This window comes from Kogia breviceps, chromosome 12 (assembly GCF_026419965.1).
Source record: "Kogia breviceps isolate mKogBre1 chromosome 12, mKogBre1 haplotype 1, whole genome shotgun sequence".
NCBI lineage: Eukaryota > Metazoa > Chordata > Mammalia > Artiodactyla > Physeteridae > Kogia > Kogia breviceps.
Genome location: NC_081321.1, coordinates 62,581,149 through 62,606,643, shown reverse-complemented (window position 1 = coordinate 62,606,643; position 25,495 = coordinate 62,581,149). Strand labels below are relative to the sequence as shown.

Below are 25,495 nucleotides of genomic sequence, written 5' to 3'. Positions count from 1 at the left end.
AGTTTGACCTTTTTCTAGATTTTGGCTATTAAAAATAAGGCTGCTATGAAAAATCCATGTATAGGTCTTTGAGTGGACATATTTCCATTTTTCCTCTGTAACTGTCTAGGAGTGGCTGTACCATTTTGCATTCCCACCAAAAATATATGAGCGTTCCAGTTGCCCTCCATCCTCATCAAGACATATTGTCAGTTTAAAATTTTTTAGCCATTCTAGTTATTGTGTCGTAGTGTCTCATAGTATTTCATTTGTATTTCACTGGTGACCAATGGTATTGAACACCTTTTCATAGGTTTATTGGTCATTGTATCTTTTTTTGGTAAATTAAAATTTTTTTAAAGAGATTTATTTATTTTATTATTTATTTTTGGCTGCCTTGGGTCTTCATTGCTGCATGCGGGCTTTCTCTAGTTGCGGTGAGCGGGGGCTCCTCTTCATTGCGGTGTGTGGGCTTCTCATTGCAGTGGCTTCTCTTGTTGTGGAACACGGACTCTAGACACACGGGCTTCAGTAGTTGTGGCATGTGGGCTTCAGTAGTCGTGGCACGCGGGCTCTAGAGTGCAGGCTCAGTAATTGTGGTGCACGGGCTTAGTTGCTCCGCGGCATGTGGGATCTTCCCAGACCAGGGCTCGAACCCATGTCCCCTGCATTGGCAGGCGGATTCTTAACCACTGTGCAACTAGGAAAGCCCTAAAATTTTTTGTGTACTTAAAAATTGGTGTTTTCTTCTTCTTACTGACTTTTAAGACTTTTTTTTTTTTTTTTTTTTTTTTTTTTTTTGTGCTAGGTGGGCCTCTCACTGTTGTGGCCTCTCCCGTTGCGGAGCACAGGCTCCGGATGTGCAGGCCCAGCGGCCATGGCTCACGGGCCCAGCCGCTTCGCGGCACGTGGGATCCTCCCAGACCGGGGCACGAACCCACGTCCCCTGCATTGACAGGCGGACTCTCAACCACTGCGCCACCAGGGAAGCCCAAGACTTTTTTATATAGTCAGGATCTTAGTTCTTTGTCAGTTATATGTATTGTGCATATTTTGTCCCAGTCTGTGCCTTGCCTTTTCATTTTCTTAACTGTTTTTGGAGAGGGGAAGCTTTTAATTTTTATGAAGTTCAACATATCAATTTTTTCTTTCATGGTTTGTGCTTTAGGTCTCCTAAGAAATTTTTGCCTACCCCAAAGTTGTGAAGATTTTCTCTTGTGTTTTATTGTAGAAGTTTTATAGTGTTGGTTTCTATATTTAAGTCTGTGTTTCATTTTGAGTTAATTTTTGTGTTTAATGTAAGAGCCAAGGTCTTTTCCTTTTACTTAATATCTAGTTTTTATTGAAAATATTTTCTATTTTTCCATTGGATTTTCTCAGCACCTTTGTTGAAAAGTAATTGAACATGTACATGTGATCCATTTCTGGACTTCTTATTCTGTTCCATTGATATATATGTGGTATTCCAATATCATACTCTTTTACTTTATTTTTATAATTTTTAGAGGTAATATAAATCCCCCAACCCAACATCATTTTGAAAATTAAAAATTTTTTTTTTTTTTTTTTTTTTTTTTGCGGTATGCGGGCCTCTCACTGCTGTGGCCTCTCCCGTCGCGGAGCACAGGCTCCGGACACGCAGGCCTAGCGGCCATGGCTCACGGGCTTAGTCGCTCCGCGGCATGTGGGATCTTCCCAGACCGGGACACGAACCCGTGTCTCCTGCATCGGCAGGCGGATTCTCAACCACTGCGCCACCAGGGAAGCCCTAAAAAAATATCTTTGCCTAATTTTTCTTTTTTTTTCTTTTTTGACTGCATTGAGTCTTTGTTGCTGTGCGTGGTCTTTCTCTAGTTGTGGTGAGCCTGGGCTACTCTTTTTTTTTTTTTTTTTTGCGGTAAGCGGGCCTTTCACTGTTGTGGCCTCTCCCGTTGCGGAGCACAGGCTCCAGACGCGCAGGCTTAGCGGCCATGGCTCACGGGCCCAGCCACTCCGCGGCATGTGGGATCTTCCCGGACCGGGGCTCGAACCCGTGTCCCCTACATCGGCAGGCGGATTCTCAACCACTGCGCCACCAGGGAAGCCCCGGGGCTACTCTTCATTGGGGGGCATGGGCTTCTTATTGCGGTGGCTTCTCTTGTTGTGAAGCATGGGCTCCAGGTGCATGGGTTTCGGTAGTTGTGGCTCACGGGCTCTAGAGCGTAGGCTCAGTAGTTGTGGTGCATGGGCTTAGTTGCTCCTCAGCATGTGGGATCTTCCCGGACCAGGGATCAAACCCATGTCCCCCACACTAGCAGACAGATTCTTTTTTTTTCTTTTTAATCTTCACTTTTATTATTTATTTACTTTTAACATCTTTATTGGAGTATAATTGCTTTACAATGGTGTGTTAGTTTCTGCTTTACAACAGAGTGAATCAGCTATACATATACATATATCCCCTTATCTCCTCCCTTTTGTGTCTCCCTCTCATCCTCCCTATCCCACCCCTCTAGGTGATCGCAAAGCACTGAGCTGATCTCCCTGTGCTATGCGGCTGCTTCCCACTGGCTATCTATTTTACATTTGATAGTGTATATATGTCCATGCCACTTTCTCACTTCATCCCAGCTTACAGTTCCCCCTCCTCATGTCCTCAAATCCATTCTCTACGTCTGTGTCTTTATTCCTGTCCTGCCCCTAGGTTCTTCAGAATCTTTTTTTTTTTTTTTTCAGATTCCATATATATGTGTTAGCATAGGGTATTTGTTTTTCTCTTTCTGACTTACTTCACTCTGTATGACACTCTAGGTCCCTCTACCTCACTACAAATAACTCAATTTTGTTTCTTTTTATGGCTGAGTAATATTCCATTGTATATATGTGCCACATCTTCTTTATCCACTCATATGTTGATGGACACTTAGGTTGCTTCCATGTCCTTGCTATTGTAAATAGAGTGGCAGGCGGATTCTTAACCACTGTGCCAGAAGTCCATCCTTGCATAATTTACTCCCTTGCCCTCACTGCTTGTGTTTATGTATGTGTTGTTGATTTTTGTTTTTCATTTGTTTTTGTTAGTTTCTGCTTTCAAAGATATTGCCATCAGCAGGGGCCATGTGCTTGGTATTTTCCAGGGCAGATATTGTTTGTATTACGGAAGATGTTAACTACTTTCAGCTGGCTGGAAGTAATGAGCAGTTGAGGTTCTTCCTTTGTCTCACTATCATTGACAGTAAGCAATTCTACATTCCATTGGTACATCTATATGATTTTTGAGAAGATCAGCAAATTGGGGCTGCAGCAGCAGAAGTGTGTATCAGAAGCCAAGTGTATAAATAGCAAATCTGACACTTGACAGGAAATGAAATTGTAACACTTTTTAATTACTTTAAGATCATATATTTCTTTTCCTTCTTCTCCTGTCTCTCTCTCTTTTTTTTTTTTTTTTTTTTGTGTGTGTGTGGTACGCAGGCTCTCACTGTTGTGGCCTCTCCCATTGTGGAGCACAGGCTCCGGACACACAGGCTCGGTGGCCATGGCTCACGGGCCCAGCCGCTCTGCGGCATGTGGGATCTTCCCGGACCGGGGCACAAACCCGTGTCCCCTGCATCGGCAGGCGGATTCTCAACCAGCGCGCCACCAGGGAAGCCCTCTCCTGTCTCTTTTTAACAGAAATGTCCCAGCCTTGCCTAAAGCAATCTTTTGCATGAATATTTGAAGAACTCTGATGACAGTTGAATTGAAGAAAATTGTTAGATACAGATTGCATTTAATTTAGTTTCTGACTACATATAAAAGATGCTGGGTTAGTGAACATTGTTCTTGGTTTCAGAACAGTGGGCACATTCTTTCATATTTCACTTCTTAAACCACCTTGCCTCACTTAAGAGTAAAACTAATAGGAGAAAAGGTAAATGTAACACATATTCAATTATGTACTGATTTTTATTTGTCAAATCAATAATACATGTTACATGTGTATATTTGGTTCTTCCAATTATATTGTGTACTTCACCAGACAGTGATTTTGTCTTCTGTTTATTTTGTATCCATTTTCTTCACTTCTCACATACTGGAAATGTTGATGGATCTCACTTACGATTATTTTATTTTATTTTATTTGGCCATGCCACACGACTTGTGGAATCTTAGTTCCCCAACCAGTGATAGAACCTGGCCCTCTGCAGTGAAAGTGCCGAATCCTAACCACTGGACCACCAGGGAATTCCTTGGATTATGCATTTTAATTAACTTCTAGTGAATAATAAGTCCTAGGCGACAGTAGAAGTATGTGTGTATTTTTTCTTCCTACTGAAATCACATTTCTCCTCTGAAAGATGTTTCTTAGCTTTGCACTTGACACAACTTAGAAATTTAGAAACCAGGTAGGTGATGAGGTAGAGGTATGTTAATAACTTTCCCTTTTTAAGTTGTTGTTATAGGTTGATTGCGGTCCAGGGCCTTAGAAGGGTTTGTCATCACTTTGTGTGTTTGTTTCATAAAGACTGCAGTAGATTACAAGATCAGTCAGACAAATGGAAATGTCAGTCAGCTTCTTGAATAGATATTTTTAGATATGTTTCTCCTCTTAGTACTAATCATGCAGTTGACCACAGATCTTTCATTTGATAGTGAATGAGAAAATTTGAAGCGGGAGCTCCAGATGAAGCACCTTGGGTAATAAGATGCAAACTAAAATTGAGGTAGAGATCACATTTCTGATTAAACACAATCTTTTCTCCTTATGATTCTGATAAAAACCTGATCTTGCATGATTTTTTTTTTTTTTTTTTTTTTTTTTTTGCGGTATGCGGGCCTCTCACTGTTGTGGCCTCTCCCGTTGCGGAGCACAGGCTCCGGATGCGCAGGCCTAGCGGCCATGGCTCAGTTGCTCCGCGGCATGTGGGATCTTCCCGGACCAGGGCACGAACCCGTGTCTCCTGCATCGGCAGGCGGATTCTCAACCACTGCGCCACCAGGGAAGCCCTTGCATGATGTTTTTATGGTAGCTCTTATTTAATGAAGTTAAAGCACCTAGCCAGAAATACATAGGTGAATATTACGCTATTGTATTGCATATATGGTGTTTTATGTTCTAGGTCTGACATTGATTTCACTTCTGTAAATACATTTTAAAATACTTTGAAGTTAACTTTCACTTTGTTTTATTATTCAAAGGTCGCTTATTGTGGTTACAAGTGGCTGAAGTAGTATCTATGTCCATTTAGGGTTCTTTGGCTAACTTAAATAAATCACTAGAATGATAAGCTCGTACTCTTGAAGTAAAGGCTGAAAAACTGAGTTTTAGAAAGAACAGATGCTTGAGCAGCTCCAGAGATCTAGAGAGCAGGAAGCAATGGATAATCTTTATGGAGCCTCCATTAAGATATTTCTTCTTTGCTTTTCCATTCATGTGATCACTCTGCTCATGATTCAGAGATTTCAGAGATTGAGACAGATAGGGACTGTTTGGTCTGGCTTGGGTTTATTGCCTGCTTTTTGTTAGGAGAGGGCGGGGCACCAATTGCATACTTTGGATGAGGGATGTTTTCCTCAAAGGAAGATCAAGGTGCATTATCACAGGAAGGGGAAGTAGATATGGAAAGGTTAAAAAAACAAAACAAAATTATTACAGTTTCTAGGTTGATATAATATTTCTTTAATCTTATCATACAGTATTAACTGTTTTTTGGCTGAACTTGGGTTTGGGACCTTCAGCATTTATAGGTTTGCTATGATCATAAAACAGCACTTATTAAGACTGGTCTGCTTTGTACTTCAGTTGCTTTTCCCCTGTCTTTAGTTCATACCCTTATTTGAATAAGTGATTTAAATTATTGAGTCAATTACTTTAAAAATATTTTTTTCCTTTATTCATTTAATGAATTCTTTTTTTTTCAGTGTTAGCTATGTACCAGGTACTATCATGATGCCAAGGTTTCAAAAAGAAGAGCTAACATGCTCCCCTCTACCCCCAAGCTTTATCGAGATATAATTGACATATAATATTGTATAAGTTTAAGGTGTACAATGTGATGATTTGTGGTTATATCATATATATATGATATATATATATATATATATTATGTATATATAATGAAATATTATTATGAAATATAATATATTTCATAATAATATTATGAAATATATATATTATGAAATATATATATATATATATATTATGAAATATTTACCACAGAAAGGTTAGTTAATACACATCCCTTACCTCACATAATTACCATTTTTCATTGTTGTTATGGTAAGAACATTAAAGCTCTACTATCATAGCAACTTTCAGTGCACAATAAAGTGTCATTAACTATAGTCACCATGCTGTACATTACATCCTCAGAACTTACTTGTCTTATATCTGAAGTTTGTACATTCTCATCAACATCTTCCCATTTCTCCCTCCCTTCAGCCCCTGGCTACCACCATTCTACTCTCTGTTTCTATGAGTTCATTGTTTTTAGGTTCCACATATAAGTGAGATCACACAGGATTTATCTTTTCTTGTCTGACTTATTTTACTTAGCCCTCAAGGTCCATCATATTGTTGCAAATGGCAGGATTTCCTTCTTTTTTTATGGGCAAAGTAATACTCCATTGTACATATATACCACATTTTCTTTAACCATTCAACTGTTGATGGACTTTTAGATTGTTTCCATGTCTTACCTATTATGAATAATGCCACAGATGAACATGGGAGAGCAAATATCTCTTTGAGATAATGATTTCATCTTCTTCAGATATATATCCAGAAGTGGAATTGCTGGATAGTATGGTCTCTCTTTTAATTTGGGGGGAACCTACACCAGAGTTCCCTTTTCTCCATATCCTCGTCAGCATTTGTTATCTCTTGTCTTTTTGATAATAGCCATTTTAACTGGTATGAGACAATATCTTTGTCTTTTGTGTATGGTGTAAGATAGGAGTTCAGTTTCACTCTTGCATTTTTGGCTCCCTTGTCAAATATTATTAGTTGACCATACATGTGTAGGTTTATTTCTGGGCTCTTGATTCTGTTCCATAGATCTATGCCTGTTTTTTTAATGCCAGTACCATATTGTTTTGATAACTATAGCTTTGCAGTTTGGAATGAAGTGTGATGCCACTAGCTTTGTTCTTCTTTCTGAAGATTGCTCTGGCTATTTGGGCTCTTTAGTGGTTCCATGTGAATTTTAGTATTGCTTTTTCTATTTCTGTGAAAAATGCCATTGGAATTTTGATTAGGATTGCATTGAATCTATAGGTAGTGTTGTATACTAGGAACATTTTAACAATATTAGCTCTTCATGAACATGGGATATCTTCCCATTTATTTGTGTCTTCAGTTTCTTTCCTCAGTGTCTTACAGTTTTGTTCATAGATCTTTCATCTCCTTGGTTAAATTTATTCCTAAGTGTTTTTATTCTTTTTGATGCTGTTGTAAATAAGACTGTTTTATTTCTTTTTTAGATCATTCATTGTTAATGTATAGAAATGCAGCTGAGTTTTGTATAGCTATTTTGTATCCTACAACTTTACTGAATTAATTTATTATGTCTAATGGTTTTTTTGGTGGTCTTTTGGATTTTCCATATACAAAATCATGTCATCAGCAAACAGAGACACTTCTGCTTTTTATTTTCCAATTTGGATGCCTTTTATTTCTTACCTGATTGCTCTATGACTTCTCTTACTATGTTGAATAGGAGTGGTGAGAGTGGGCACCCTTGTCTTTTACTGATCTTAGAGGGAAAGTTATCAGTCTTTCATTGCTGAGTATGATGTTAGCTGTGGGTTTGTCATATATGACCTTTATGTTGAGATATGTTTCTTCCATACCCAACTTGTTGAGGGTTTTTTTTTAATGATGAGAGGATGTTGAATTTTGTTAAATGCTTTTTCTGCATCTTTTGAGATGATCGTATGATTTTTAACTCTCATTCTTTAAATGGGGTGTGTGACATTTATTGATTTGCATATGTTGAACCATCCTTGCATCCCAGGGATAAATCCTACTTGATCATGGTATGTGATCTTTTAATGTGCTTTTAAATTCTGTTTGCTACTATTTTGCTAAAAAGTTTTGCATCTTTAATCATCAATGATATTGGCTTATAGTTTTCTTTTTTTTGTGGAATCCTTATCTGCCTTTGGTATGAGGGTAATGCTAACCTGATAAATTGTGTTCCCTCCTTTCTAATTTTTGAGAAGAATTGGTATTAATTCTTTTTTAAATAAGATTTAGTTATTATTTATTTATTCCATTAATTTTTGGCTGTATCAGGTCTTAGTTGCAGCATGTGGGATCTTGGTTGAGGCATGTGGTATCTTTTGTTGCGGCATGTGGGCTCTTCGTTGTGGTGAGCTGGCTTCAATCTAGTTGTGGCATGCGGATTTTCTCTTCTCTAGTTGTGGTGCGCAGGCTCCAGGACGTGTGGGCTCTGTAGTTGTGGTGCATGGGCTTTAGTTGAGGCACTCGAGCTCAGTAGCTGTGGCATACGGGGTTAGTTGCCTTGCGGCATGTGGGATCTTAGTTCCCTAACCAGGGATCAAATCTACGTCCCGCATTGTAAGGTGGAGTCTTTACCACTGGACCACCAGGAAAGTCCCAGTGTTAATTCTTTAAATGTTTTGTAGAATTGACCTGTGAAGGCATCTGGTGTTAGGCTTTTCTTTGTTGGGAGGTTTTTGATTATTGATTCACTCTCCTTTTTTGTTATTGTTCTGTTCAGATTTTCTGTTTCTTCATGATACAGACTTGCTAGGTTGTATGTTTTTAAGAATTTATTAATTTTTTCTGGATTGTTCAATTTGTTGTTATCTAATTGTTCATTGTAGTCCCTTATTGAGCTTTGTATTTCTGTGGTGTCAGTTGTATTGTCTCCTTTTTTATTTATAATTTTATTTGTCTTCTTTTTTCTTTGTAAGTCCAGCTAAAGGTTTGTCAATTTTGTTTATTTTTTTCAAAAAACCAACTCTTAGTTTCACTGTTTCTTTTGTACTGTTTTTCTATTCTCTATTTGATCTATTTCTTCTCTGATCTTTAGTATCTTCTTTCTGCTAACTTTGGGCTTAGTTTTTGTTTTTTCTAGTTTCCTTGATGTATAAAGTTAGGTTGTTTGAGATCTTTCTTGTTTCTTATCCATATAAACTTTTATCTTAGCACTGCTTTTGCTGCATCCTATAGTTTGGTATGTTGTATTTCCATTTTCATTTACTTCAAGATACTGTTTTAATTTCCCTTTTGATTTCTTCTTTAACCCATTGATTTTTCAGGAGTCTGTTGTTTAATTTCCACAAATTTGTGATTTTTCCAGTTTTCCTCCTGTTATTGATTTCTAGCTTCATCCATTGTGGTTGGAAAATATACTTGGTATGATTTCAGTCTTTTAAAATTTGCTAAGATGACCTAATATATGATTGATTCTGTAGAATGTTCCATATGTGCTTGAGAAAAATGTGTATTCTGCTGCTGTTGGATGGAGTGTTCTATATTTGTCTGTTAGGTTCATTTCATCTAAAGTTTAGTTCAAATCCAATATTTCCTTATTGCTTTTCTGTCTGGATGATTTATCCATTGTTGGGGGATTGAAGTCCTCTAATATTGTTGTACTGCTGTCTATTTCTTGCTTCAGATCATTTGTTTTTGCTTAATGTATTTAGTTGTTCTAATGTTGGGAGCATATATACTTACAAATGGTATATTCTCTTGATGAATTGACTCCTTTATCATTATATAATGACCTTCTTTGTCTCTTGTTACAGTTTTTAACTTAAAGTCTGTTTAGTCTGATATAAGTATAGTTACCCCTGATCTCTTGGTTTTTATTTGTGTGGAATATCTTTTTCCATCCCTTCACTATTATCATCTGTGTCTCTAAAGCTAAAGTGAATCTCTTGTAGGCAATATGTAGTTGGGTCTTTTTTTAAAATCCATTCAACCACTCTGTGCCTTTTGATTGGAGCATTTAATGCATTTACATTTATAGTAATTATTGATAGGTAAGGACTTACTTTTGCCATCTTATTAATTGTTTTCAGGCTGTTATGTAGTTGCTTTGTTCCTTTGTTTCTCTCTTGTTGTCTTCCTTTGTGAATTGATGCTTTTCCATAGTGGTATACTTTGATTCCCTTCTCTTTATTTTGTATGTATCTTCTATAGATTTTTGTGTGTGGTTACTTTGAGGCTTGCTTGAAACATTGTATAGATATAACAGTCAATTTTAAGCTGATAACAACTTAACTTTGACTTCATACAAAAACTCAGCTTTTTTATTCCCTTCTGCCATGTGTTATGTTTTTGATGTCATACTTTATATCTTTTAATATTGTGTATTCATTTAAAATTGTTGTAGCTGTATCTATTTTCAACACTTTTGTCCTTTAACCTTTATACTAAAGTTAAGTGGTTAACACAGCACCATATTACAGTATTAGAATACTCTGAACCTAACTGTATACCTGCCTTTAACAGTGTGTTAATTTCATGTTACTAGTTAGTGTCCTTTAGTTTCAACTAGAAGAACTTCTTTCAGCATTTCTTTTAAGACAGGTGTAGTGATGATAAACACCCTCAGCTTTTGTTTGTTTGGGAAAGCCTTTATCTTGGCTTCATTTCTGAAGGACAACTTTGCTGGGTAAAGTTTTCTTGGTTGGCAGTTTCTTTCAGTTCTTTGAGTATATCATTACATTTTCTCTTGGCCTGCAAGGTCTCTGCTGAGAAATCTGCTGATAGACTTACGGGGGTTCCCTTGAATGCAAGAACATTTTTTTTCGCTTGCTGTTTTAAAATTTTTTTCTTTTTGTCTTTTATTTTAGATCATTTTACTATAATGTGTCTTGGATTTTGGGTTGAAAATTTGGGGTAACCTATTAGCTTTATGAACTTGGCATTCAACTCTCCCCCAAGTTTGGGAAGTTCTCATTTGTTATTTCTTTAAATAAGCCTTCTACCCCTTCCCCCCTCTCTTTTCCTTCTGGAATTCCAATGATACATAGTTTCTTTTGATGGCATCTCATAAGACCCATAGGCTTTCTTCATTAGTAGGTTTTTTTTTTTTTCTTTTCTCCTCTAACTGACTAATATAAAAAGATCTGCCTATGAGCTCATTGATTCTTTCTTCTGTTTCTGCTTGCTCTGGGCTGCTGTTGAAGCTTTGTTGAATTCTTCAGTTTAGTCATTGTATTCTTCATCTCCAAAATTCTTTTGTTTCTTTTTTATGTCTTGGCTGGTGAATTCTCATCTTGTTGTTTTTTTTTTCCCTAGGTTACAATATTTTATTTTATTTGTTTATTTTTCTTATTGAGGTATAGTTGATTTATAATATTATATTTGTTTCAGGTGTACAACATAGTGATTCAATATTTTTATAGATTATATTCCATTTAAAGTTATTACAAAGTGGTGGCTGTATTTCCCCTTGCTGTATAATATATCCATGTTGCTTATGTATTTTGTACATAGTAGTTTATGTCTCTTAATCCCATACCCATATTTTGCCTCCCCTGCCACCATTCTCACTGTGACCACTAGTTTGTTCTGTATATCTGTGTCTGTTTCTGTTTTGTAATATGCATTCATTTGTGTTTGTCTTTCTCTTATTTCACTAAGCATAATACCCTCCAGGTCCATCCATGTTGTTGCAAATGGCACAATTTCTTCTTTAGGGCTGAGAAAATATTCCATTGTGTATATATATATACCACATCTTCTTTATCCATTCATCTGTTGATGGATATTTAGGTTGCTTCCATTTCTTAGCTATTATAAATAATGCTGCTATGAACATTGGAGTGCAAGTACCTTTTTGAATTAGTGTTTTCATTTTCTTCAGATATATACCCAACAGTAGAATTGCTGGATCATAATGGTAGTTCTGTTTTCTGTTTTTTGAGGACCTCCATACTGTTTTTCATAGTTGCTGCACCAATTTACAGTCCCATCAACAGTGTACTAGGGATCCCTTTTCTCCACATCCTTGCCAGCATTTATTATTTGTAGACTTTTTGATCGTAGCCATTTTGACAAGTGTGAGGTGATATCTCGTGGTTTTGATTTGCATTTCTCTGATCATTAGAAATGCTGAACATATTTTCATGTGTCTGTTGGCCATTCGTATATCTTCTTTGGAAAAATGTCTATTTAGATCTTCTGCCTATTTTTTTAATTGGGTGGTTTGGGTTTTTTTTCTTTGTTTTTTGTTTGTTTGTTTTTTGGTATTGAGTGTTCTCATCTTGTATTGTTTTCCTGACATTGTTAAATTTTTATCTGTGCTCTCCTGTAATTCTCCAAGCATCTTTAGGACAATTATTTTGAATTCTTTGTCAGGCAATTCCTGCATCTCCATTTCTTTGGGGCCAGTTACTGGAGGTTTATTGTATTCCTTTGGTGGATACATGTTTCACTTTTTCTTTATGATCCCTGTAGCCTTGTGTAGGTATCTGTGCATTTGAAGAAGCAGTTACCCTTCATGACTTCATGGACTGACTTCAGTAAGGGAAGATTTTCACTTGCAGTTGGGGGTATGCTGGAGCATGCTGTGAACCCCAAGTCTAGTGGTCTGTGGCACCAAGGGTGGGGTCACGTGGCAGCACTGGGGCCTGAGGGGACATGGTGGCTAATTGGCTCAGGCTCTTGGGATCCACAGCCTCAAGAACTGTGTGGTCCTTGGTTAGCACTGCAAGGATCTGCTGAGGCTTCAAGGGCTTTTTGGGGTCCTCAGCAGTGCCTTCAGGCCCAGTGTCTAGGGTCTAGGGCAAGTAGTGGCAGTGGCTATAACTGATGGTATGAACATGCTCAGTTGCAGGGATCACCTAACTGCAAGTACCTTTGTTGTGGCAGGTGAGGTTGCTGACACATATGTAGGTGGGGCCCAGGGTAGGCAGTAAGGGTTGGGATCATCTGTCGGTACACCAATACCTGGGGAGACCTTGGCTGTCAGTAGACACTACCATGGCTGCAGGGTCTTGCCACAGGTGCATGACAGTGGAGACCAGTGATGGGGGTTGGGCTAGGAAGTGCAGGTGCACAGCTGGAGGGGCTAGCTGCAGGTGAGCACAGTGATGCAGGTCAGTGACAGAAAATAAAGTGTGATCTAGACCCATAAGCAGCTGCGGTGGCCCTGGCTGTTGGAGTGACTTTCCGTGGCTGCACAGTCTTCCCCAGGAATGCTCATGACAGTGGAAGCTGATGACAGGCATCAGTGGCATGCAAGTGCGCAGCTGGAGGGCTAGCCTGGAGCGTGCATGTGGCGGTGGAGGTCAGCCATGGGAGTCTAGGCAGCATCTTTTTTTTTTTTTTTTTTTTTTTTTTTTTTTTTTTTTTTTTTTTTTTTTTTTTTTTTTTTTTTTGCCGTATGCGGGCCTCTCACTGTCGTGGCCTCTCCCATTGCGGAGCACAGGCTCCGGACGCGCAGGCCCAGCGGCCATGGCTCACGGGCTCAGTCGCTCCGCGGCATGTGGGATCTTCCCGGACCAGGGCACGAACCCATGTCTCCTGCATCGGCAGGCGGATTCTCAACCGCTGCGCCACCAGGGAAGCCCTAGGCAGCATCTTGCAGTCGTGCAGCCACAGAGGTTTGGGGTGGTATTTGGTGTGGGTCCTGGGCTCCTGTGGGGCAGGTGAGGTGAGGGGCGGGAACGAGGAGGGACTCAGGCAACTGTTGTTGGTGAACACAAATAACTATGGGACAAAAGCTGGTGAAATCTGCAGGTGATCTGTGGTGGCTGTGCTGGCCGTTGGTTTTTTCAGTTGAGAAAGCTTCAAAATTCAGGTCCTTTGAAGAGCAAGTGGGACTGTGGTTATACCCACTTTGTGGCTGATCTTGGTAACCCCTGCTATTCTTCCTTGTTCCTAGCCATCTCTATATATCTCAGCTTTGCTGGTCTCTGGGTGGGGTGAAATCAAAGCAGTTCCTTTGTGCACTGCTGGAAAAGGCTGGGGAAGCTGGTTGCTTACTCTGATCTCCCTTTCCTGGCATGGGAACTCTTTCTAGCTGGGGAGTTTCCCCTTGGTGCTAAACAGTGCCGGCCTAGGAGATGGATGATAAAAACAAAACGAAGCTGTTTTCTTTCCCTTTTTGTGTGGTGGTTCTATTATGTTGTTGAAGTTTCTTATGTGGACTCCAGATCTTTCCTAGAGCTGTTTTTGTTCATGAATAGCTGTCTAATTGTTGATCTTTGTGGGAGGACAGAGGCTGGGGGTCCTATGTTACCATTTTGATCCCTGAATCTTTTTTGGGTGGTAGATGACTTCAGTGCATTCATTCAGTAATTAACACTGGACTTGATGAGGTGTGATTTATATGTAAAAAGATTCTTCAAATTGTTTAAAATCAGAAAAAATTCTGCTAATCACTCCTCAGTAGACATTTGCCAAAGTGCTCTTAGGAGTGGCTTGTGAATCACTAGTGATTTGACCTATCAATAATAACACATATAATACAAGGTGAAATGTTACAGGATGTTGTATTGGGTAAGATAGGGATGAAAAAACTGTTGGAAGACAATCCCTCATGGTGTCTTGCAGTTCTGCATATCTTTCAAGTAAAGCACTGACTGCCTTTTGTTCTGGACTGTCTTTTCAAGGATGTTTGTATAGTGAATAGCCTAGGAAGACAGAGATGGTGTCTTCCTCTGGAGCAAAGGGCACACACGCTAACTGCCCATTATGCAGCCCATAAGAAATATGGGCTTCCTTAGCTCAGAATTCTTCTGTGTTGTAACCCACTACTTCTGAGAGCATCCATCTGGGCCCATCCACATTGCTCCCTTGGGATTTAGTGTGCATTAGATAACTAGATAACTAGAAAACATAGGAGAACTAATTGTAAACATTTAGGAGGCGTCTCTAAACTGATGAATTTGCAAGTACGTTTAAGTTTTGTTTCATTTTAAAGAACTGACCCTAGTGATCTCAGACGATGTATTATAGCTGTGGTTTAAGCAAGGAAGATGATGCTCAATTCTAATCTGCAGATCCATACTCAGTGAAGATGCCTTTCCATTAAAGGATTGGAGAGAGAGAGACAGAGAGAGAGAATGTATTTCAGTTGTAATAAAATATGTAAGATAGATAAATATTGCTTTGATTACCTACTTGACCTGATTTTTTTTTTTTTTTTCTTGAGGAGCTATTTGTACTGATCATGTAGGGTAAAAGATTTCAGGTGAATTTGAAAAAACGTAGAAAACTGTAATGTACTTCATTGATTTGTTGTGATTATTGTAAGTTACCTCACGTTATTTTTTCCCCTTAATATATTACTCTGAAGGAAGGTCTAGTATGGCCCTTAAATTTGAGACGGTACCTTACAATTTATATTCTTTTACATTGCAGTGATTATGTCAGCAGTAGTTACACAAGTGGTAAAAATTGTAGAATATTAGAGTTGCAAGAAGCCTTAGTAATGGCCATTTTAGTTTCATAATCTTGTTTATGAGGAAATTGAGGTCCAGAGATATAAAATAGTTTGTCTAAAGGTCCACAGCTAGTTCTCAAGAGAAGTGTGGACTTGAAATGAGGATTACTAATATTCTGTATATCTCATCATGCTACATCAGGATAGGGAAAGTGCATGCCTTGATAATGAACATAAGGATGAAACAGTTTGTGGCAGTGTCTACCAGTGTTTGGTATGGTGGTATGAGATGTGCCAGTACACTGCTGAACAGTTTTAATTTTTAGAGATATATTGTGTGTTTTAAAAAAAATATTGATAGTAATTTGGATCCTGGTTAACTTAGTTATGCCTGTTGCATTTGTATAGGTAGCACTTATGTTGTGCCCAACACAGTTCTGAGGACTTTCTATGTTAACTCACTTAGTTCTTTTATAATCCTATGACATAGGTACTATTATTATCATCACCTCTAATTTGCAGATGAAGAAACTGATGCAGAATAATTCGCCTGTGGTAGAACAACTATTCAGTAGAGCTGAATTTTGAATCCAGAAAGTCTGACTCCAGAGTCTGTACTTGAAACCTGGAGCTCCCAAGTTTTAATGTGAAATGTGTTAAAATGGAGAATCCCAGGCTGTACTCTTGGAGATTCTGATTTAATACGTCCAGGAGGGGCCTGGGTATTTGCATATTTAACAAGTGCTCTATATGCTTATGACGGGGGCGCTCCTCAGACCATACTTAGAGAAACACCGCTCTAAATCAAATATTAGCCTGTCTCTTGCTGCTGTTGTTGAGACTCTGCTTGTCCCCTGATGTTTCCTACTATCCCAATATACTATTAAATGCAAAGAAGAAAATAATATGAAAGTAATGACATTTTGAGGATTATCTATGTATCCACCCATCCATAATTTATCTATCTATATCTCTTACAACATTGGTTCTGTCTACATATATAAATCAGTTTGAATGAAACTAGTTTTAAATCAAGTTTTAAAAAATCTGTATGATACCTTTTTGGACTAAATTTTTAGCCATTTGTTTCTATGCCCATAGTCCCATTCAGAAATAAATTTGTGATGACGCCAAGAGGAGAAAATCCTCTGTACTTTTTTACCGGGTGCTTCTATGATCAAAAGGTGTCATTCTTTTATAGTTCCAGTGTTGCAGTCAGAACTAATGTTTGTTGTGTGTTAGTCATTTTATTATGGCCTTTTAATGCATGGAGCTGTGTTTTGAGAATGTGATCTGACCTATGGCATCTTTCCATTAATTCAAGAATGTGTCGTGTTTCTTCTGAGTTTTACTCTACTTCTGTTAACTCTCCGTCATAAGTTTTACACAATTGTGATAAAAGCTGTGGTGTCAGAGTGAGTATTGAAGTCAGTGCAGAAATGATTAGTTGAAAGACACTATTTGGAATCTTATTTTTCTACCTGACATAAGTAAGGTATTATCTGTTTTTCAGTCTTACCTTTATCTAAATGTGGGTAGGGTACTTAGAAGGCACATATTTTTATTTTTTTATATTCTTTAAAAAATTTTTATATTGGAATATAGTTGACTTACAATGTTGTGTTAGTTTCAGGTGTACAGCAAAGTGATTTAGTTATACCTGTACATGTATCTATTCTTTTCAGATTCTTTTCCCATATAGGTTATTACAAAATATTGAGTAGAGTTCCCTGTGCTATATAGTAGGTCCTTATTGATTATCTATCATATATATAGTAGTGTGTCTATGTTAATCCCAACCTCCTAATTTATCCCTCCCAGAAGGCACATGTTTTTAGGTTAAAACTAAAATTCACATCCACTTGAGAAAAAAAACAGTAAAAAATTATTTAATCAGAAAATCGTTGCCAGTTACAACTGAGCCCTCTAAATTGATAAAGGTACTGGACAGTCTTGTGCTCTCCCTTAAGGTTGATGCCCTTTGACCTATAATGGAGGGCAGCTTTGCTGGAACAACTCCTGCCCAACAACTCCTAATGTAAGAGACAAGAGGTTTGGCTTGGAAAAAAATGGGAGAAGGGCATGAGATTAGCTAGAGATTAGAGCAAAGGCACATTAACAAGGGCAGGAGAGGCTCAGACTGCTCAGTGCACCAAAGGAAGCTGCAGTTAGAGAGTGAGAAGAAAAGGGAGGAGCTTTAAACGAATGAAATGTGCATTCCTTTCCACATTCTCCTTTTATTATCCATTTTGGCCCAGCATGTAGTCAAATTTGGAAATACATATATTTGAAAAGAATATATTGCGGTTGTTGGGTGCAGTGAAATTTATAGGTCAGTTAATCAAGTTTTTTTTTTTTTTTTAAATTTATTTATTTTTTTTGTGGTACGCTGGCTTCTCACTGTTGTGGCCTCTCCCTTTGCGGAGAGCAGGCTCCGGATGCACAGGCTCAGCGGCCATGGCTCACGGGCCCAGCCGCTCTGCGGTATGTGGGATCTTCCCAGACTGGGGCACGAACCCGTCTCCCCTACATCGGCAGGCGGATTCTCAACCACTGCGCCACCAGGGAAGCCCAATCAAGTTTTTAAATCCACTGTTCAAAGCTTCTATATCCCTTTAATTTATTTCATTTTTTTCAGTACTTAACTTTTCCCTTCTTTGGCTATTGGTAGCCCCTTCAAGTTGGCTCCTGTGTCTTCATTATGTGACTCCAATAGTCTTTGAATAGCTTTCTTGCTCTCTGGAATACAAGATACTCTAGGCTCATCTCATATATTTGTTGTCTTAGATCTGGAATATGCCATTTTTTCAAGAAGCCCTGGTGTCTTTTAATGAGAAATGTTGTTTAGAGACCACAGTCTGGGTGTCGGGGTCTGGTTGCTACTGGGTTGGTTAATGTTTCTATGGGCTATTTTGGTATTATTTCTTTTTTTAAAAATTGAAGTATAGTTAATTTACAATGTTGTGATAGTTTCAAGTGTACAGCAAAGTGATTCAGTTATATATGTATATATACATACATACATATATTCTTTTTCAGGTTCTTTTCCATTATAGGTGATTACAAGATATTGAATATAGTTTCCCTGTGCTATAGAATAGGCACTTGTTGTTTACCTATTTTATATATGGTAATTTCCTAATTTATCTCCCCCTCACTCCGCTATCCCCTTTGGTAACCACAAGTTTGTTTTCTGTGTCTGTGAGTCTATTTCTGTTTTGTAAATAAGTTCATTTGTATTTTGCAATTCCTTTTAAAACACGTGGAGCTCCATAGTTTACTTTGGTATGATGTTTTCTTCTCTTGAGCTTTTAAAAGTGGAAGTATGAATGTATAGTAAGAGGGGTCTTAATGCAGCTTTCTGAAGGTTGGGTTGATTGATATCTTTAGAGAAGCTTATATGACTTTAAGTGAATTATGTTCTGTCACTCATAAATAATTTCTTCTCTGTATCCAACTCCACAAAATGTCCCATGTTTTATAGATATAATAGAATCTTGATGTAACTAAAGTTTATTTTAAAACTAGAAAATTAATTTCCTAATCTACCCCTTTTCCACACCCATTTTTAAGAAAAATAAACTGTGTAGTAATTAGATATTACTTCAGCTGTTCTTTTTTACATTTTTGGGAGCTTTTGAATTTTATTTTACTTATTTTTTTATACAGCAGGTTCTTATTAGTTATCCATTTTATACATATTAGTGTATATATGTCAATCCCAATCTCCCAATTCATCACACCACCACCACCACTGCCACTTCCCCCCGCTTGGTTTCCATATGTTTGTTCTCTACATCTGTGTCTCAATTTCTGCCCTGCAAACTGGTTCATCTGTACCATTTTTCTAGCTTCCACATATATGCATTAATATATTTGTTTTTCTCTTTCTGACTTAACTTAGCTCTGTATGACAGCCTCTAGATTCATCCACGTCTCTACAAATGACCCAATTTTGTTCCTTTTTATGGCTGAGTAATATTCCATTGTATATCTGTACCACATCTTCTTTATCCATTTGTCTGTCGATGGTCATTTAGGTTGCTTCCATGTCCTGCCTATTGTAAATAGTGCTGCAATGAACATTGGGGTGCATGTGTCTTTTTGAATTATGGTTTTCTCTGGATATATGCCCAGTAGTGGGATTGCTGAGTCATACGACAGTTCTATTTATAGTTTTTTAAGGAACCTCCATACTGTTCTCCATAGTGACTGTATCAATTTACATTCCCACCAACAGTGCAAGAGGGTTCTCTTTTCTCCACACCCTCTCCAACATTTGTTGTTTGTGGATTTTCTGTTGATGCCCATTCTAACTGGTGTGAGGTGATACCTCATTGTAGTTTTGATTTGCATTTCTCTAATAATTAGTGATGTTGAGAAGCTTTTCATGTGCTTGGCCATCTGTATGTCTTCTTTGGAGAAATGTCTATTTAGGTCTTCTGCCCATTTTTGGTTTGGGTTGTTTGTTTTTTTAATATTGAGCTGCATGAGCTGTTTATCTATTTTGGAGATTAATCCTTTGTACGTTGATTCATTTGCAAATATTTTCTCCCATTCTGAGAAAATATTTCATCTTGTTTGTAGTTTCCGTTGCTTTGCAAAAGCTTTTACATTTCATTAAGTCTCATTTGTTTATTTTTGTTTTTATTTCCATTGCTCTAGGAGGTGGATCCAAAAAGATCTTGCTGTGATTTATGTCAAAGAGTGTACTTCCTATGTTTTCCTCTAAGGGTTTTATAGTGTCCGCTCTTATATTTAGGTCTCTAATCCATTTTGAGTTTATTTTTGTTTATGGTGTTATGGAGTGTTCTAATTTCATTCTTTTACATGTAGCTGTCTAGTTTTCCCAGCACCACTTATTGAAGAGACTGTCTTTTCTCCATTGTATATCCTTGCCTCCTTTGTCATAGATTAGTTGACCATAGGTGTGTGGGTTTATCTCTGGGCTTTCTGTCTTGTTCCATTGATCTATGTTTCTGTTTTTGTTTTCTTTCATTTTTGCTGAACTTTTACCATTCTTCAAGGTACATGGCAAAATCTGTTTGTTTTTTTACATTATTGGATTTCCCAATAGCCTCAGCCTAAAATGATTTCTCTCTCCTTATATACTTAATGCTTTATTTCCCACTTATCACTGTTTTATACCAGAACTAATACATATGATTTTCTTCTTCTAGGATTTACAGGATGACTAAATATTAATGGAAAGAGAAGTGTAAACCTATCTTCTTTCACTATGGAGGCTGGTTTGGCAGATGGAGAACCTGACCGAACTTTGGTGAGTGGTTCAAATACAGCATAATAAGGTACTATCATCTACGGCTGGAAAGTGTTCGATGTAAGCCATCATTTTATTTTAAAAATGTAGTTAAAACAAACTTTAAAAAAAGTATTTTAAACTAATACTTTAATTCCTCTGTTGATATGAAAATTACAGAAAGTTTAAAGCTTGTTAAGGCATAACCCAGTTTTCTGCTATTTCTACCTTATCTCCTACTTCTTTTCCCTTGCTTTCCCAGCCATATAGTGTAAGACATACTGATGTAATAGTTTGTGTTTGTTTTCCTCAAGAAACTTTTTGCCTTACTGAAATCAAGAAGTTGTTAACAGTTAAGGAAATTAAATGCCTTTAAATCTCACATCATGTGCAGCTGTAGATAGAATGAAACAGTTAAAATAATTCAGAACTAAGAGCAGTTGCCACATATATTCTTTATCTAAAAGTATAAAGATTTAATAAATATTGCTGCCTTGTGTTGTGATTGAGTTGTATTCTGAAATTAAAACAAATAGGGGTACTGGTTAAGTGTACCTTGTCCAATAAGTTTTAAAAAAAAATAAAAATTCACCAGTAGAGTGTGGATTAAATGGTGATTTGTCACTATACGAAAACATTTTGCTCTAGGATCATTTCATTTTCAATTCTCCTTTTTTAAAGATTCCATTAAATATTGATTTATAGACTATTAGGGATGTTTGTATTACCTAAAGTAAAGGTGCCAGTGGGTAAAATGTAGCCAGGTGATAGCTCTGTGATTTGTTAGATGGTAGATTATGTGACAAATTTAAATTACTGGAATAATGCAGAGGCCAACTTTTCTGTCTTTCATACTGCTATGAAGTTGAGAGTCACTACTAAATTGAGGTGTTTGTGAATTTTAATTTAGTCAGTGTCCTTTGTTCAGGCTCAAATGTAGGATCAGTCTAATGATTGATAGCAAATGCAGTTTTGTTTACTTGTGTTAACTTGGTCCCAACCTTTTTTGAATTTCTGGTTCAAACTTGTTTCTTTAATGGTCAAAGAAAAGTTAAACTTTAAAATGATGACTTGTTAATAGAGAATAAAATGGACATGGACGTAAATTGGTTTATGAAGAAGGTTATTGTAATGGCGATTTTAAATGGAAAACCGATGGTAGGTTATTTTGTTTTCACTATATCTTCAGAAAAAAAAGTTCAGATTAAGCCTTGTCTTGGAACATGATATTTACTTTACCATAAATATTTTCTTATTTAATGCTAATGGACTTTCTTAAGTTTTTTTTTAGCTAAAATATTTAAAATCTTTTGGTGGTAGTAAAAATACCAGTAATAACAACTGCTGTTTTCTAAGTGTATACTTTTTCAGACTGTCCTCACAACAGCCATTAAAGGTAGATGTTTGTTTATCGTCACTTTTAAAGATAGGGAAATTGGCTCAGGGAGGTTAATTATCTTCTCTAAAAGCTCACAGTGTAAGTGATGGAACTGAGGTCTGTCTGTCTGTCTCTGAATACTTTCCTTTGCTACTAACATGTTGACTATGTATCTGTCTTTCTGAATAGAATTGCTTAAAATTTACTGTTACCTTTTAGAGTAAATATCTAAGTAGATAGTATTAAATTCTGTATCAGAATATCTATATTGATAAAGTTTTAATCATTTTTTATTCTAAATTCTGTTGATATTGAGAGGTTAGAGCAAGTTATTTAAAAAGCAGCGAGACCATAGTACAAGGAGATCAGCTCGGTGCTTTGTGACCACCTAGAGGGGGGTGGGATAGGGAAGATGAGAGGGAGGGAGAAGCAAGAGGGAGGAGGTATGGGGATATATGTATATGTATAACTGATTCACTTTGTTATAAAGCAGAAACTAACACACCATTGTAAAGCAATTATACTCCAATAAAGATGTTAAATTTTTAAAAAAGCAGCGAGAGCAGTTTTCTTCTTGTTGTTCATTAAGCTTCTTCCATGAAATATTGTAGCTCATTTTAGAGACAATAATACCAAAAATTGAACTACTGAAATATTCTGTATTTGAAATTAATCTTGAGATCTACCTTTGAGTTATCTATTTATAAAATATCACCTTTGAACTTCATGGCCTAAGCTAGTTACTGTTTAGATCTAGGAGAGGTGGATAAGAACATGGGCTCCGTAGACATTTGGCTGTGTGTTAAAATCTGAGCTCCGTCACTAAGTCGTATGACCTGCATAATTAATTAAATTCTCAGGGTTTCCAGTTTTCCTCATCTGTTAAATAAAGGTAATAGTAATATCTACTTCCCAGAGTTGTTGAGTTTTATTTGAGATAATATGTCTATAAAATGCCTGTTACACATCTGTGCACATTGTAAATATCCAATAAATAAAAGCCACTGTTGTTATTGTTAATATAATTATTAATATTCAGCCTTCTCTCCAAAAAGATAAAGTTAAGAGGCAGGAGAAGCAATAAAACACATTAAAAAAAAGCCTGACACTATTGGGTAATTTTGGCTTTACACTTTCTCTGAATATCATTTTTGCTACCTAAAATATTGAGGTAGATATTCTACTTCAATAAAAAATATATAAGCAAGAATATTCATCCTTCCTACTTGAGAGGGACAGTATGATCTAGTGAAACAGAAAGTTCTTTGAAAATATAAAGCAGTATGTGAGTATGAGGTAACAGTGTTGTAAAAAATCTGATTGCATGCACTAGTTTTTAGAATACTATAAGTAGGCTTTTTTTGAATGCAGTCTTTGTGCAAAGTACTGTGCCCAGTGAAGGGGATGCTACGAGATATGCAATGTGGTCTGTCTGAATTATGTTTATTTTTGAGAAGACTAGATAGAGGGATAGATAGATAAGGCAATAATAGCATTTACTAAGTGTTAAATGAGGAACATAAACAAGGCATAGTTATACAAGTTGTGACAATTGAGCGGTTGTTATACACCGGGGTAGTTAGAGAAACTTTCTTAAGAGAACACAAACTCTGAATAACATAGGTAGTAGGGATCGTAAGATTGAGAATGAGCAAGGAGAGCATTCTAAGAAGGGAGGATGGCAAGAGGCAAGGCTAAACAGGGGATTAATTGTTCAGGGTTTATTCAGGGGAAAATGAGTAGAAAAATTGATGAAGGTAGATCGGAAGGGAATGTTGTTTACAAGAATAATGATCAAACATGGCAGATAAAGACCAAACTTAGGGAAGGCTTTGAGTGCCAGACCAGGGATTTTGAACTTGATTCTGTAGACAGTGGCATGTCATTGGATATTTTTTGAATTCAGTTTTTATACTGTACTTATATACTTCAGAACACAGTGTACATTTAATATATGTCTTAAAAAAACTATGTAAAAGTCCAGAACTCATATCACTTTGGAAATTAACCACTAAGAAATCCTTTAAGTGTAGGGGTCAAATTTTTATTGATAGATTGAGGTAAACTAAGTGAAATATACCTTTAGATTAAAAAAAAATTGAATATGTTCCTTACCTTAAGGAAAGTCATATCTTTTGAATACCTTATAAATTATTTCATTTACCAGAGGAACCTACTTTATGAGGTCTATTAGAGGTCAAAATCTTTTGTAGTATTAAACATTGATTATATAACTGACTTTTTAGAAGAGAATAAAAATTTTAAAAATATGTATAAATCTTTATAGTATTATAAGGGACTCTTAATTGAGGAACTCTTGCTTAAGATTATAATTTAAATTGGGTACTTCAAATCAGATTCTTTCTGAAATGGAAGGAACTGCAAAGGTGATTTAGTTCAGTAATTCTCAGAATGTGGTAAATGAGTATCTTCTTGATGGGCCTAGAGATGACCCGACTTCCTGAAACTTTGATTTTTACTTACTTACTAGGTGAATTTTTCATGATTACTGTGATTTAGTACTTGTCAAGTAAAATTGGTATGTTATTAGAGTTTACTGAGAGCTTTAAATCATATTCTAAGAAATATGGCTACTATATATATAGCATTTGACAACATCATACAGCTTGTGTATATAGGCATGTAAATTAATGGAATTGCCTAATTTTTGGTAACATCAAGTATTATTTTTTCAGCGGGTAACAGATTTTAAATGTTGCTGTTTTTATTCTCTTGTTTAAATATAGTTGACCCTTGAATGATTAGTGGGAGTGGGGTGGGGTAGAGTCTCTGACCCTCGATGCAGAGCCGTGGTTCCTCGGTATCCGCAATTCAACCAGCCACTGATCTGTATATAGCACTGTAGTATTTACTGTTGAAAAAAATCCGCCTATAAGTGGACCTGTGCAGTTCAGACCCTCATTGTTCAAGGGTTAACTGTACTATTAGTTTAGCTTCATCATTATCATTATTGACTTAGTATATTGTATGTTTTTAGTGATAGCATATTTATAAGAACAGTATTTTTGGTGTACAGTTTCTCAATAACTGACCTTTAAGACATTTATGCATTCAAGTTCAATGATAAATTATATGCCAATTACTAATCCTCTTAAAGTATTATTGCACAATGGCACTTGGTTGTTCTTATTAGATACCCTTTCCCCACCCTAAAGTGGGAATGGATGGAGAAGGGCTGTGAAGTTTCTTATCTCATCTATTATAAATGGGTCAACAAATTTGGCACATATGCTCATCTAACATTTGAATATCCTTTGAGACCTGCCTGCTGAGTGGCTAATGCTGTATACTTCAGGATTGCCTAGTAGAGGCCTTTTCATCTTTAACAAAGATTATGCTACCAGCAGAGCCTTTTGCAAACTTCTGAGTCCTGTGGCTACTTTTTCCCTTAGTCTTTGTGGGAAATTTAGAGATCATTTATTCTAACAATCTGCCTAATGTAAGGATTCTACCTACAGTATCCCCTGACAACAGGTCATCCAGCCTCAGCATGAACACATGTAGTTCATAGGTAACTCAGTTTCT

At 36.9% G+C, this 25,495-nt stretch overlaps 1 protein-coding gene across 12 annotated transcripts in view; it reads left to right on the top strand.

Moving 5' to 3' along the window:
* The window catches only part of OSBPL8 (oxysterol binding protein like 8), a 163,869-nt gene that overhangs the window by 22,096 nt on the left and 116,278 nt on the right, over positions 1-25,495 (top strand). For 9 of the 12 annotated variants that reach the window (XR_010835844.1, XM_059081699.2, XM_067009779.1 and 6 more), the window contains exon 2: positions 20,492-20,592. Coding sequence is in view for 3 of the 12 variants with exons in the window: in XM_059081699.2 (XP_058937682.1) it covers positions 20,551-20,592 (42 nt within the window). In the remaining 9 variants the exon portion in view is untranslated. The other 3 variants (XM_059081702.2, XM_067009781.1, XM_067009780.1) reach the window with 3 other exon arrangements.